At 37.7% G+C, this 13650-nt stretch overlaps 1 protein-coding gene across 1 annotated transcript in view; it reads left to right on the top strand.

The window, feature by feature from the left end:
* Positions 1 to 13335, top strand: part of ST13 (ST13 Hsp70 interacting protein) — a 30797-nt gene extending 17462 nt beyond the window's left edge. The window contains exons 6-12 of the mRNA XM_054469606.2: positions 3618 to 3702; positions 3835 to 3945; positions 6860 to 6962; positions 8583 to 8699; positions 9877 to 9925; positions 12231 to 12364; positions 12797 to 13335. Coding sequence (XP_054325581.1) covers positions 3618 to 3702; positions 3835 to 3945; positions 6860 to 6962; positions 8583 to 8699; positions 9877 to 9925; positions 12231 to 12364; positions 12797 to 12925 — 728 coding nt within the window. The 3' untranslated portion in view covers positions 12926 to 13335. The remainder of the gene's footprint in view (positions 1 to 3617; positions 3703 to 3834; positions 3946 to 6859; positions 6963 to 8582; positions 8700 to 9876; positions 9926 to 12230; positions 12365 to 12796) is intronic.
* The last annotated feature ends 315 nt before the right edge of the window (positions 13336 to 13650 follow it).

The following is a 13650-nucleotide window of genomic DNA, read 5'->3' as shown; positions in this document are numbered from 1 at the left end:
TCTGCCTCCCAAAGTGCTGGGATTGCAGACGCGAACCACTGCGCCCATGGTAGTATTAAATATAATGTTTGATCGGTTATAATTTGTAAGAACAAATCATGTATAAACTTGGGTACTGTGGCTGCTTGAGTAATATTTCACTCTTTATAACAGTGATAGTGTGTCACAATGCCATAGTTGACTAGATGCTATTGTATAGTGCTCATGTGCATTTGGACTTCATTATTAGATTTAGAAGATGACTGAAGTTATTTTTAGAGTGAGTTCAGTATTGATGTTCCGAGTTGGTACATATTTTAAACATTTTGTGATTCTACCACCTGATTAATTTAGCTCCTTAAAACATGTTTATACTGTTTTATACTGCAGTTGCCTTAATAGTTTACCTTCCTGAAAAATTTATTCCTTTATTGCTTTCTGTTTACTTTCCCTAGGTTATTCTTAGAGCTGTTTTTTATTCTACTCTTGCTTGTAACCTTTGACTAACTTTTGCGTATATATTTAAGATCTTCATCAGAGGATTATAGACCTGCCAGACTAAGACCCCGTATTTTACCTCTCCAGTCTTGTTTTCTGCAGTCAAACTTTACTGTTCTAGAATATTTTTTTAATTTATGCTATACTGTTTCTCTGGAAAGCTTTTCTTCACGTATTTCAACTTTTAATTGATACTTATCAGTTGTTCCCAGCCATTGCTCTTCTGTACCATTCCTTTTCTTCACATGAAACTTTTGCTAATTTCCCTACCACCTAAATTTTAAGAGAGAGAGTCTCACTCTGCCACTCAGTTTGGAGTGCAGTGGCATGGTCATGGCTCACTGCAGCCTCAAGTTTCCTAGGCTCAAGCAATCTTCCTGAGTAGCTGGCAGTACAGGTGCGTGCCACCATGCCTGGCTAATTATTATCTCTTTTTTTTTTTTTTTTTTTTGTGGCACAGATAGAGTTTCATCCTGTTGCCCAGGCTCGTCTTGAATTCCTGGCCTCAAGCAGGCCTCCCAAGCTCAGCCTCCGAAAGTGCTAGGATTACAGGTGTGAGGCACTGTGCCTGGCCCATTTTAAAATTTACTGTCTCAGCAATATGTAACAAAAGGAAAATGAGGCTATCACCTAATCATGTTTTTGTTTTCTCATTTTTTTCCTGAACTCTCTGTTCATGTGCCTTTGTAAATTTAATCTAGTTCTGATTTTAGAATTTATGCAATTTTATAGTGTATTCCAAAGGATAAAAGATTAGTATTCTAAAGCAGGGGCTGTGAATCCAAGCCCCACCAAGATTGGTGAAGGCAATTTTGTTTGGAGAATGTAATTAAAACCTGGAGTATGGAGCCAGAGTGGTATGGTTTGAATCCCACGTCTGGCACTTAACTGTGGCTGCTTTCCCACTACAACAGCATCATTGAGTAGTTATGAAAGATTGTATGGTCTGCAGAGATTAAAATAATTCTCATTTGGCCCTTTCCAGAAAACGTTTACCAACTCCTGAACTAAATGTATGGAGGAGCCATTTGTTTAGTTGGGAAGATACAGATTGGGAATAGATTTGGAAATGGGGTAAGAAATGGGAATTCAGTTTTTCGATTTTGGCTGGGCGTGGTGGTTCACACTTATAATCCCAGCACTTTGAGGGGCCGAAGTGAAAGGATCTCTTGAGTCCAGGAGTCCAAGATAGCCTGGTCAACACAGTGAGACTCCATCTCTTAAAAAAAAAAACAAAAAATTAGCTGGATGTGGTAGTACGTTTCTGTAATATGAGCTACTTGAGAGGCTGAGATGGGAGGTTCCCTTGAGGCTGGGAGGATCCTTTGAGCCCAGGAAGTTGAGGGTGCAGTGAGCTGTGATGGTGTCACTGCACTCCAACCTGGGTGACAGAGCAAGACCTTTTTTTTTTTTCGAGATGGAGTTCCAGTCTTGTTGCCCAGACTGGAGTGCAATGGTGCAATCTTGGCTCACCACAACCTCCGCCTCCCGGGTTCAAGTGATTCTCCTGCCTCAGCTTCCAGAGTAGCTGGGATTACAGGCATGCGCCACCATACGTGGCTAATTTTATATTTTTAGTAGAGACGGGGTTTTCTCCATGTTAGTCAGGCTGGTCTTGAACTCCCGACCTCAGGTGATCCACCTGCCTCGGCCTCCCAAAGTGCTGAGATTACAGGCGTGAGCCACTGTGCCTGGCCAAGACCCTGTCATAAAAAAAATTTAGGTTTCGAACATGGTAGGTCTGAGTTGTTTATTAGACATTTAAATGTAATTACCTATAATAGATACCTGTAGTAGTAATTAATAAGACTGAGCATTTTTCTGTGTTGTTTTCGTGAGTTCTTTTCAAGTCCTTTACTCATTTGCTAACTGGCTAAGTATCTTTCACAGTGAATTGTGACATTTATTTAAAAATTTCTGTGTTCAGCCTGGCACAGTGGTAATCCCAGCTACTCAGAATCCCAGCTACTGAGTTGGGGGGATCACTGGAGCCCAGGAGTTCGAGAGCAGCCTAGGTGACACAGTGAGGCCCAGTCTCTAAAAAATTTTTTTTAATTAGCCAGGTTTAGTGTTGTGGGCTTGTATTCCCAGCTACTCAGGAAGCTGAGGTGGGATGATCACTTCAGCTTGTGAGCTATGATCATGCCACTATACTCTAGCCTATGTGACAGTTAGACCCTGTCTCTTAAAAACATTTCTGTATTTGTCTTGCCTCCCCAAGATTTAGACTTTGTGCAAAGAACTGTTCTGATTCTATAGGGTGTTTTATTTGTCGAATGACTTAAGGGATTAGTAAAGAAGCTAACTATGAGAATAGGACAAAATGAATTAAAGTATAGGTTATGGTCTTTTATGAATTCTAGTTTTCCTGAATTTTTGTACCATTTATTTGAATTCAAATAATAAGCATATTGTTGTTTTCTTTTAAAATCAGCCCTGTGAAGTTAGCATGGGTTCCTTTTCCTTTCTAAGCTTAATTTTATCTTTTTAATTTAATGGTTAAAAGAAAATCAATGGAATAAAATTAATTTACCTTATCCTTTAAATTGATTTTATCTTTTTACTTTTATTTTTATTTGTTTTGAGACAGAGTCGCGCTCTGTCACCCAGTCTGGAGTGCAGTGGCGTGATCTCGCCTCACTGCAAGCTCTGCCTCCCAGGTTTGCGCCATTGCTCAGCCTCCCAAGTAGCTGGGACTACAGGTGCCCGCCCCCATGCCCAGCTAATTTTTTGTATTTTTTAGTAGAGACGGGGTTTCACCGTGTTAGCCAGGATGGTCTTGATCTCCTGACCTCATGATCTGCCTGCCTCAGCCTCCCAAAGTGCCGGGATTACAGGCGTGAGCCACTGTGCCCGTCTACTTTTTCCTTAAACAAGATCAATATGGGTCATACTAAGAATGTGCTATTCTGTTGTTAGTTAGGGGCTTACGTACCCAGAAATTGTCTTACCTCGTGAGTTACAGTATAGATGTGGTAAGATTTGCTTTCAAGACCCAGTTTTAGTGTAACTTAGTTGTCTTTTTTATTTTTACTTGATTAAAAGAAAAATGTAAAAGACTTAACTGGATAACAGATCAAAACTTTTTATTAATATTTTTATCCTCTGAGTATTTCTCGATAACTTTTGTTTCACTTTAGGTGAACTCCAGAAAGCCATTGACTTATTCACAGATGCCATCAAGCTGAATCCTCGCTTGGCCATTTTGTATGCCAAGAGGGCCAGGTGAGAACGCTAAACAGAAAAGCATCCCGTGGCAAATAATTTCTGCACGTTTGTTTAAATAGAGTTGCTTCTGTGTTGATCCCAAAACTTTTACTGAAATGAATACTTTTTAATAACACCCTTATTTTTCAGTGTCTTCGTCAAATTACAGAAGCCAAATGCTGCCATCCGAGACTGTGACAGAGCCATTGAAATAAATCCTGATTCAGCTCAGCCTTACAAGTGGCGGGGGAAAGCACACAGGTAAGTAATTGAATTTAATTATTTTCAGAACTCTTTACATTTAAATCTGATGTTTTAAGATGCTTTGTTTAAACAAAAACACAAAAGTTCCTAATGACTTTATTTTCAAATTAGTATGTACTTAGTATCAAGAAGTGAGATAGCTTGTAGACAGCTGCTTAAAAGGCAAAAGAAAAAAAAATTTAAAAAAAGAAGTGAGAATACAGGAAGGAAGAAATAAAAAGTATTTTCATTTTTTTCATTCAAATAAAGCTACTCTTACCAGTTTTTGACTACATATGGCCAAATATAAGGTAAGGATTTTTACTTAAAATTAATTCCAGGAAAAGAAAGAATGATCTTTTATCAGTGTCCTTACAAATTTTCTCTTACTTTCAGACTCTGTAAGTTAGCATTGAACCACCAATGTATTACAGAAGAAGGAGTATGCCAGCCTGAAACTACTTCAAGTCACTGCTAGGCCACCTGAAAAATTAGGAAAAGGAGGGGGGGCATAAAGAGGTGAATTTAACCCAGATTAGTAATTATACCTTGCAGCAAAACTTAGGAATATTTGTATCTTGGGGATGAAGCGTTCAGTGACTTTGACATGTTACATGGGTTGAAAGGGCTCAAATGTGGATGGAGATAAAGATGGATATGTTTTTAGGACAACTGTATTAGCTGACTCAGAGTAGCTCTAGTGGATTTTATGACACATGTTAAAGATAAACATTAAAAGTTGAAATAAAATTTATTAATGCTGTGTCAGCACAGGAAAAGTCCATGCATTGCTGTTGATCCTTTTGAAATCCCATTAGTCCAAGTATTTCTTTGCCTTCTAATACAAGACAGCGTTGTCCCATCTTGTGCTTTGCTTGTCTCAGACTGAAAATAAGCTATTTCTGTGGGAAATCATGGTTCATTATAGTGGAAACTAAGATTTGATCACTGTGTGTGTTCATTGCTTTTGGTATGTACTGTCGTTTCAATGAACAGCTAGAAAAAAACATTTTAAAAATCATGAATTTAAGGAAAAAAATTCCTGAAATTATGAGTGTATACCGATATTTTCTATTAAAATTTAACATTAAATGTTTTGTTTTATCTTTTGGTTTGTATTTTTGACACTTGTGTGGTCAAAATTTTTGTACTAGTTTTACATTTACTTACAATGCTGTGATATACATAAAACTCTTTCAGAATTATAATACCTTAAAAACAGTATACACTCTAAGTAAAGTTTGAAGGTTTTTTGGGAAGTTTTTGTTTTGCTTTGTCTTTTGTTTCTACACAGTCTCGCTCTGTTGCCCAGGCTGGAGTGTGGTGATGCGATCTTGGCTCACTGCAACCTTCACCTCCCAGGTTCAAGTGATTATCCTGCTTCAGTCAGCCTCCTGAGTAGCTGGGATTACTTACAGTCGCGCCCCACCATGCCCAGCTAATGTTTTGTATTTTTGGTAGAGAGGGGGTTTCGCCTTTTAGCCAGGCTATTCTCAAACTCCTGGCCTCAAGTGATCTGCCCTCCTTCCCCTCCCAAAGCATTGGGATTACAGGTGTGACCCAAGGATGTTCTTATTCTTAGAATAAGAATAAGAACACTTGAAATATACAGTCAAGATAACTGTATGAAAAGTTACCTGAATTCATTTTTTTCTGTGTAGCTTATGTTGTTAATGCAATACACAGTTTTTTTTTTGTTTTGTTTTGTTTTAAGGCATTTTGCTCCTTCACCTAGGCTGGAGTGAAGTGGTGCGATCTTGGCTCACTGCACCCGCCCTGGGCTCAAGTGGTTCTCCTGCCTTAGCCTCCCAAGTAGCTGGGATTATAGGTGTGGCTACCATGTCTGGCAAATTTTTTATTTTAGAGATGGGGTTTTGCCACATTGGCCAGGCTGGTCTTGAACTCTTGACCTCTGGTGATCCACCAGCCTCAGCCTCCCAAAGTGCTAAGATAACAGGCATGAGCCATCGCACCTAGCCACAGCTTATTTCTTTTTTTTCTTTTTTCTTTTTTTTTTTTTTTTTTTTGAGATGGAGTCTTCCGTCTTCCTCTGTCACCCAGGCCAGAGTGCAGTGGCGCGATCTTGGCTCACTGCAAGCTCCACCTCCTGGGTTCACGCCATTCTCCTGCCTCAGCCTCCCGAGTAGATGGGACTACAGGCGCCTGCCACCACACCTGGTTAATTTTTTGTATTTTTAGTAGAGATGGGGTTTCACCGTGTTAGCCAGGATGGTCTCGATCTCCTTACCTCGCGATCTGCCCGCCTCGGCCTCCCAAAGTGCTGGGATTACAGACGTGAGCCACCGTGCCCAGCCACACAGCTTCTTATTTCTGTTTGTATTCAGGTTTAAGATTTGCTTTATTTCCATTTTTCCGATTTTATTTTTTGAGTATGTAAAACATTTAAATGTTCAAAGAGTTACACCTGAGTTAAAAGGTATACCCAGAGAATTCTCAGTTTTCGTTGCTGTCTCTTCTGCCCCATTCTCACCTACTCTCACCAACCTTTAGTTTCTGGTTTACTTGTTCTGTGTTTTTCGTAAAGCCCGTACACATGTATTATTTTCTCTTTTGTCTTACATAGAAGGTAGCTAAAAGCTAACACATTATGTTAGTCCTGGTTTGGGTGAGTTGAAAGTTACTGCTCTACATACTTCTTAGAAAATTACGATATTCTGAATTAAGAAAGATTTTGTTTGTTTTTTAGCTTTTAGTAGAAAAGCAGCTTTAAATAGAGGAAATGTAAATGTTTTCAGGTTTTTATAGTTAACTAAAGTGGGATATAGTAATTGAATTGGTTGGTGAAAGTTTATAGTTAATATTTAACTGAAGCCTGTTTTAGAACAATCCTTTTTTGTAAGGAGGAAAGATATCATGCCACATAAGTGAATATGTATAAAAGGCTTCTAAAATGAGTGTGAATCTGTTTCAGACTTCTAGGCCACTGGGAAGAAGCAGCCCATGATCTTGCCCTTGCCTGTAAATTGGATTATGATGAAGATGCTAGTGCAATGCTGAAAGAAGTTCAACCTAGGGTATGTCAAAGTAGAGAAAGGGAAAGTCATTAGTTAAATACTCCCTCGCTGTAGTGCTTAGCCCCCGACAGCCATAATTCATCTGAAAAACAGGCAAAGAATCAAACCATTGGAAGATATAACCTGTAATTGCTGAAGTTTGTGCTCAACTCTGGAGATCTCATTAGGTTTTCATGCTTTCATTTCTCATGCATTATTAGAGCAAACTCTGTTACTTTGTTTGGAAGCCTGCAGTGGAATTATAACCAGAAAATTAGAAAAGGGGGTATCAGGTTTACAACAAGGAAACAAATAGAAAATCTGTAATTAGCATTACCCAAGATTGAATCTGATGTGTTCTTATATATCATAGGTGTGTACAACCACTTTATAAAGCAAGAAGGCCTTGTGGAAGTTAAGAAGTTTCAGTCTTTCTGGCCGGGCGCGGTGGCTCATGCCTGTAATCCCAGCACTTTGGGAGGCCGAGGCAGGTGGATCACGAGGTCAGGAGTTCAAGACCAGCCTGGCCAACATAGCGAAACCCTGTCTCTACTAAAAATACAAAAAATTAGCCAGGTGTGGTGGCATGCACTTAGGTAGTCCCAGCTACTCGGGAGGCTGAGGCAGGAGAATCACTTGAACCTGGGAGGTGGAAGGTTGCAGTGAGCCAAGATCACGCCACAGCACTCCAGCCTGGGTGACAGAGCGAGGCTGTCGTAATAAAACAAAGAAGTTTCAATTTTTTAAAAATAATAATATTGAATCCCAAAAGTAGAACATCGCAGCTTTTAAGGATGATTTTTCTCTAAAATTGTTGGTTAAAATAATTTTAATGTGTTTACATGGTAAATCCTTCATTTTGTGGGAAGTTCAGCTGTAAAGAATTTACTCTCAGAGATTTTAAGATAGTGGAAATTGTATTGAATTTAATTATTTACTGCCAGAGAGTTCATTTGGTTTTCTGTTTTCTTCTTAAAATAGGGCAAAGTTGTAACTTTGTCAGCAAAGTGTAAACAAGCTAAAGTGACAGTTGAATATGAATCTCTTAAATGTATTTTATTCTCTGAGGAAATAATAGATCCAGAGCATTTATTTGATACTACTTACTAGTGTCTGGTACACATATTTACATTTTTCCCTCTTAATCCCTATAGCAATTTGATAATACTAAATATTTCTTCCTCTCCTATTTTATGGATACAGAAACTTAAATATACTGTGGCATATACTTGGGGTATGTGTTCCCAGTCTCTGCCGTCCCACGGCAGACATCCGTAATAATACTCTTCCTACTGAATTCAGCTGTCCTTCTGAAACATAAACACTGTGTATTTGATAGAAACTAGCAGGCAAGAATTGTCATGCACTTAGAAACCTATTTGTTAATCTTTGAGCTTAATTTTTGAGATTATAACATTTCTAACTTCAAACCCCAGGCCTCTTTACTCTGTTTTACAGTGCCTCATGCAGTTGAGGTTGGTTTTTTTAAAGGCTTAGCTTGTGTTAGGTCTTTTTCTATAAGACAAGTCTGTCATTTTTCTGAACTGTATGTTGAATTAAACATCTCTCCACAAAGAATATTTGTGTTGATGTTATTCAGCTTTTGGAGCAAGCTTATTTTGCTATGGCTCTTTTTTCTAGGCACAGAAAATTGCAGAACATCGGAGAAAGTATGAGCGAAAACGTGAAGAGCGAGAGATCAAAGAAAGAATAGAACGAGTTAAGAAGGCTCGAGAAGAGCATGAGAGAGCACAGAGGGTAAATTCCCTGTAGCTAAGCCATGAAAGGGAAATACAGCAAATTCTATAGAGGCTTTAGGACACTAAAATTGTCATTCCTGGCTCTTTTATTTAATGCTGGCTACAGTTCTATAGAGTAATGATACTACTTATAAGGAGTCTCCTTTCACTGTGTCTAATTTTGGGGACATTTTTAGTCTTAAATTATTCAGTGAGCTTTTATTTCACCATTTTATATTCTTGTTTGTGTTTTTATAAAATCAGGAGTTTTTCCAGGTCAAGTAATTGAAATGTGACAGTATTATTGTTTGATCTTTTGAGGATGCTTGGCCAGATTAATTAAATGTATGATTCCTCCTCTCTTCCAGCAGTGGATGTGTTGCTATTTAAAATTGATTCTAGCAGGGCAAGGTGGCAAGTGCCTATAGTCCCAGCTCTTTGGGAGGCTGCGGTGGGAGGTTCACTTGAGCCCAGGAGTTCAAGACTAGCCTGGGCAACATAGTGTGATGCTATCTCTTTAAAAAATAACAATAATTCACCTACTTATTTCTAACATTGTTGAATGAAAGAACATGAAAGAACCTAAGGCTGTATTATATAATATGTTACATTCTAATTTTTTGTCCATTTAATGTTAAGCATCATACTTGATTTTAAGGTTATAGTTTATAATCTTTAAAAGTAATTTATCTCCTTGATATTTAAAAGCAATATATCTCCTCGATAATTTTAAACCTACATATGAGGGATATTTATTTTTTGTTCATTTTCTCTTTTAAAAAGCAGCAAAAACAAATCAATAAATCTACATTTGTATTATGTAGGGAGAGCAATGTAAAAGATGTACCTAGGAAACAAAAGTCATGGTAGTCTTGGTAATCTAGCCATGTCCTTCCCTATGGGTGTTTTAAAACCAGGATGAATTTAGAGTTTTCATATTAGTACTGTAAATTGTTTTCCAGGTTTGCTTGTTTGCAGAGTAGAAGTAAAACACTTTACTTGAAATTATTACCGAGAATAATGCCCACTGAGAATCCAGTTGGAAAAAATGTTTGAAGGGGGTATGGAGTATATCCTTTAGTTCAGTACTGCCATCTACTAGGTTATTTTACAGTTTTTTCATGGTCTTGCTTGGACAGGTTGCGGGGACAGCAATTCTTCTTCTATTATATAATTTATTTCCTTTTGTATTAAAGGAGGAAGAAGCCAGACGACAGTCAGGAGCTCAGTATGGCTCTTTTCCAGGTATGTTTAAAGAAAAGTTAAAACTGTTTTGTTCTATTATACAGTGATATTTTAATATAATACTTAATATTTATTATAAAGTGATATGCTGATTTTGTTTTCTTATACAGTGATATTCATGAAGAACCTAGGTAAAAGAAATGATGGAATTATTAGACATAAAAATGATGTTTTTTGTCCAGTGTAAAAATAGCATATTTTTCTTTCAAATGTGATCAGAAATTGCTAGTGAGGCAAATCTTTGAATAACAGACGACAGGACTAACATGGAGATAGAAGAGACGGAAAAGGCACGTAGAAGATTTATTGAGTACTTCCTGATTACGACAGTGTGGAATTTGTATAAAGACCAGCACAAGACTTAATTTTTTGTTTTTTAAACAACTGTCTCCAGTTGTTTAATGGTAACTAGCTTTCTCTTAAGGAAAGTTTTTAGAGGCTACATATGCTTATATGTCATTGGTTATATGTCATTGGTTAGCGTCATGATCTGACGCTAGAAAATCTAGCCTTTATTCTGAAAGAGTATGTGCACAACAGAAAACAGAACAAATATTGAGGATGACCTGCTGTTTGAAGAAAAAGCAAGAAATTAAATTTAGCTCATAGTTTACTTCCTATTTAAAATATAAATAATCTTATTGTCAGATACCTTTGTTTTAGAAAGTGACTGCTAATGTTGGGCTAGTACTAGAGATAATTTTCTGTTATGTACATTTTATTTAGATTTGACAAGCTTTGGGTCAGTAATTTTGTAGCATTGGGATAAGTAGGGGCAGCAAGAGAAGCTAGAAGTTTGTTTTATGGTCCCCTTAGATTTCTTCATCTGTGATTGTTAGTTATTAATGGCCATATTTTAATTAACTGTTGAAGCAGGTAGAAATGACTTTATCATGTGTTTCCTTCTTTAAAATGGCTTTACTTACAGTGACCCTTTGTCGAATACATTAATGTTATCTTTCTCTATATTATTATGTTTTTTTGAGACGGAGTCTCGCTCTGTCGCCCAGACTGGAGTGCAGTGGTGCGATCTTGGCTCACTGCAAGCTCTGCCTACCGGGTTTACGCCATTCTCCTGCCTCAGCCTCCTGAGTAGCTGGGACTACAGGCACCCGCCACCACGCCTGGCTAATTTTTTTTTTTGTATTTTTAGTAGAGACGGGGTTTCACCGTGTTAGCCAGGATGGTCTCGATCTCCTGACCTCATGATCCGCCTGCCTTGGCCTCCCAAAGTGCTGGGATTACAGGCTTGAGCCACCGCGCCCAGCCATCTTTCTCTATATTATTAATTGTAATTTTAGAATATATCCAGTAGACATACAGGTTTATGATATTGAAGAACAGAGTAGATTATTTAGGTTTATAATCTAACAAATTATACTGGGAGAATAAAATCCTTTTTGCTAGAGCATTATTTTCTGTAAAGAAGCACCAGGAATTCTTGTTAAAAATCCAGGTTTCCAGTTACACTTTCAGAGAATTTTTATTTTATTTGAAATGGAAATGAAAAATCAATAGATAAACAAGCCTTTTAAGGTAGTCCTTAACTGAAGGAAGATCTGTGCTAGATGAGTATAGTTGAAACAAAAACCTAAACTAAACTCATGAATTAATTTTAAATTGAAACAGACAAATATTCAAGAATGGAGAGTTGAAAGATGATCAAAATGACTAGCTTTATAATCTAAGGAACTGTTAGATGACTCTTTGTTTTTAAGGTGAGATTAGTCTTTTTTAACAGTGTTATTACTAGAAAAAAGTTGCTGAGCACGGTGGCTCACACTGGTAATCCCAGCACTTTGGGAGGTTGAGGCAGGCAGGTCACCTGGGGTCAGGAGTTGGAAAGCGGCCTGGCCAACGTGATGAAACCCTGTCTCTACTAAAAATATAAAAAGTAGGCATGGTGGTGCGTGCCTGTAGTCTCAGCTACTCAGAAGGTTGAGGCAGGAGAATTGCTTAAACCCGGGAGGCAGAGGTTGCAGTCAGCCGAGATGGCACCACTGCACTCTAGCCTGGGCAACAGAGCAAGACTCTGTCTCAAAACAAACAAAAATAAAAAACAGTGTTATTACTAGAAAAAAGTTAATCCAGGAGGTAACAAAGTCTGATTTACAGACTTGTTTTTAAAGAGATAATTAGAAGCTATAACTTGTGTCTTGTTGCAGTCTGGTTAGAATTTTCAGACTCTTCAGACTACTTTGTGCTTAGTGGCACCCTTATTCTTTGAACCTTTACTTTTTGTGGATGAATTACTGTGTCGGAATATTTGGGAGTATGATTAGTGTCTATTCATTTTTTATTACAGGTGGCTTTCCTGGGGGAATGCCTGGTAATTTGCCCGGAGGAATGCCTGGAATGGGAGGGGGCATGCCTGGAATGGCCGGAATGCCTGGACTCAATGAAATTCTTAGTGATCCAGAGGTTCTTGCAGCCATGCAGGTAAGACTTGGAAGAAAAACTATGGACTTTGTATCATTAAGGCAATTCTTTCATAATTCTGTGTGGAGACAAAGGTTACTCTCGTAGCTATTTTTTATTTATCACAGTTACCAAATAGCTAATTATGCAGGAATGACATTTATTTTCTTTATGCAGAGTGAATAACTTAAATTTTTAAAACTAAGAAATACTTAGTAACAATTGGCAATTATATCCAGTTGTCCTTTTCTTTGTATCAAAATTGTGCTTTTTTCATCATACAGTTCAAATGACATAATTCAGCTTGATTTTGATACTTCAAGCACTCGTCTAAACCCCATTTAACTTAACTATCACCAAATTACAGGTCTAAATAAGAGATGGAATTTAGGATAATAAACTTATTGACCCAGTAGGACACTTTTTAAATACTAACGAACCCTTTCTTTTCAGGATCCAGAAGTTATGGTGGCTTTCCAGGATGTGGCTCAGAACCCAGCAAATATGTCAAAATACCAGAGCAACCCAAAGGTTATGAATCTCATCAGTAAATTGTCAGCCAAATTTGGAGGTCAAGCGTAATGCCCTTCTGATAAATAAAGCCCTTGCTGAAGGAAAAGCAACCTAGATCACCTTATGGATGTCGCAATAATACAAACCAGTGTACCTCTGACCTTCTCATCAAGAGAGCTGGGGTGCTTTGAAGATAATCCCTACCCCTCTCCCCCAAATGCAGCTGAAGCATTTTACAGTGGTTTGCCATTAGGGTATTCATTCAGATAATGTTTTCCTACTAGGAATTACAAACTTTAAACACTTTTTAAATCTTCAAAATATTTAAAACAAATTTAAAGGGTCTGTTAATTCTTATATTTTTCTTTACTAATCATTTTGGATTTTTTTTCTTTGAATTATTGGGCAGGGAATATACTTATGTATGGAAGATTACTGCTCTGAGTGAAATAAAAGTTATTAGTGTGAGGCAAACATAACTCATTTGAGGATAAAGTTTGTGTTGGATATGTGGTTCCTGATGCATTTTGACTTGTCTTTTTAAATGCTTTTTTTCTTTAAAGATTTATTTCAATAAAACTAATTGGGACCACCCGTATTTCAGTAGGACCTGGGTAGGGATTGGAAGTACTTTGCAGGGCAGCAGCAATCTTGCTGTGTTTGATATAACATGCATCCTTGGGCAGGTTGCCCTTAAATCTTACACTGTGGTGAAGGGATGATTTTTTTTTGTAATGCTGCAGTAGAGTTGGAGTACTTAGTTCTCTTGTTGTCCAGTATATCTAATAAGTATT

This window comes from Pongo pygmaeus, chromosome 23, assembly GCF_028885625.2.
Source record: "Pongo pygmaeus isolate AG05252 chromosome 23, NHGRI_mPonPyg2-v2.0_pri, whole genome shotgun sequence".
NCBI classification, from domain to species: Eukaryota; Metazoa; Chordata; class Mammalia; order Primates; family Hominidae; genus Pongo; species Pongo pygmaeus.
The sequence above is the reverse complement of the archived record's forward strand: the minus strand, read 5'-3'. Positions and strand labels throughout refer to the sequence as shown.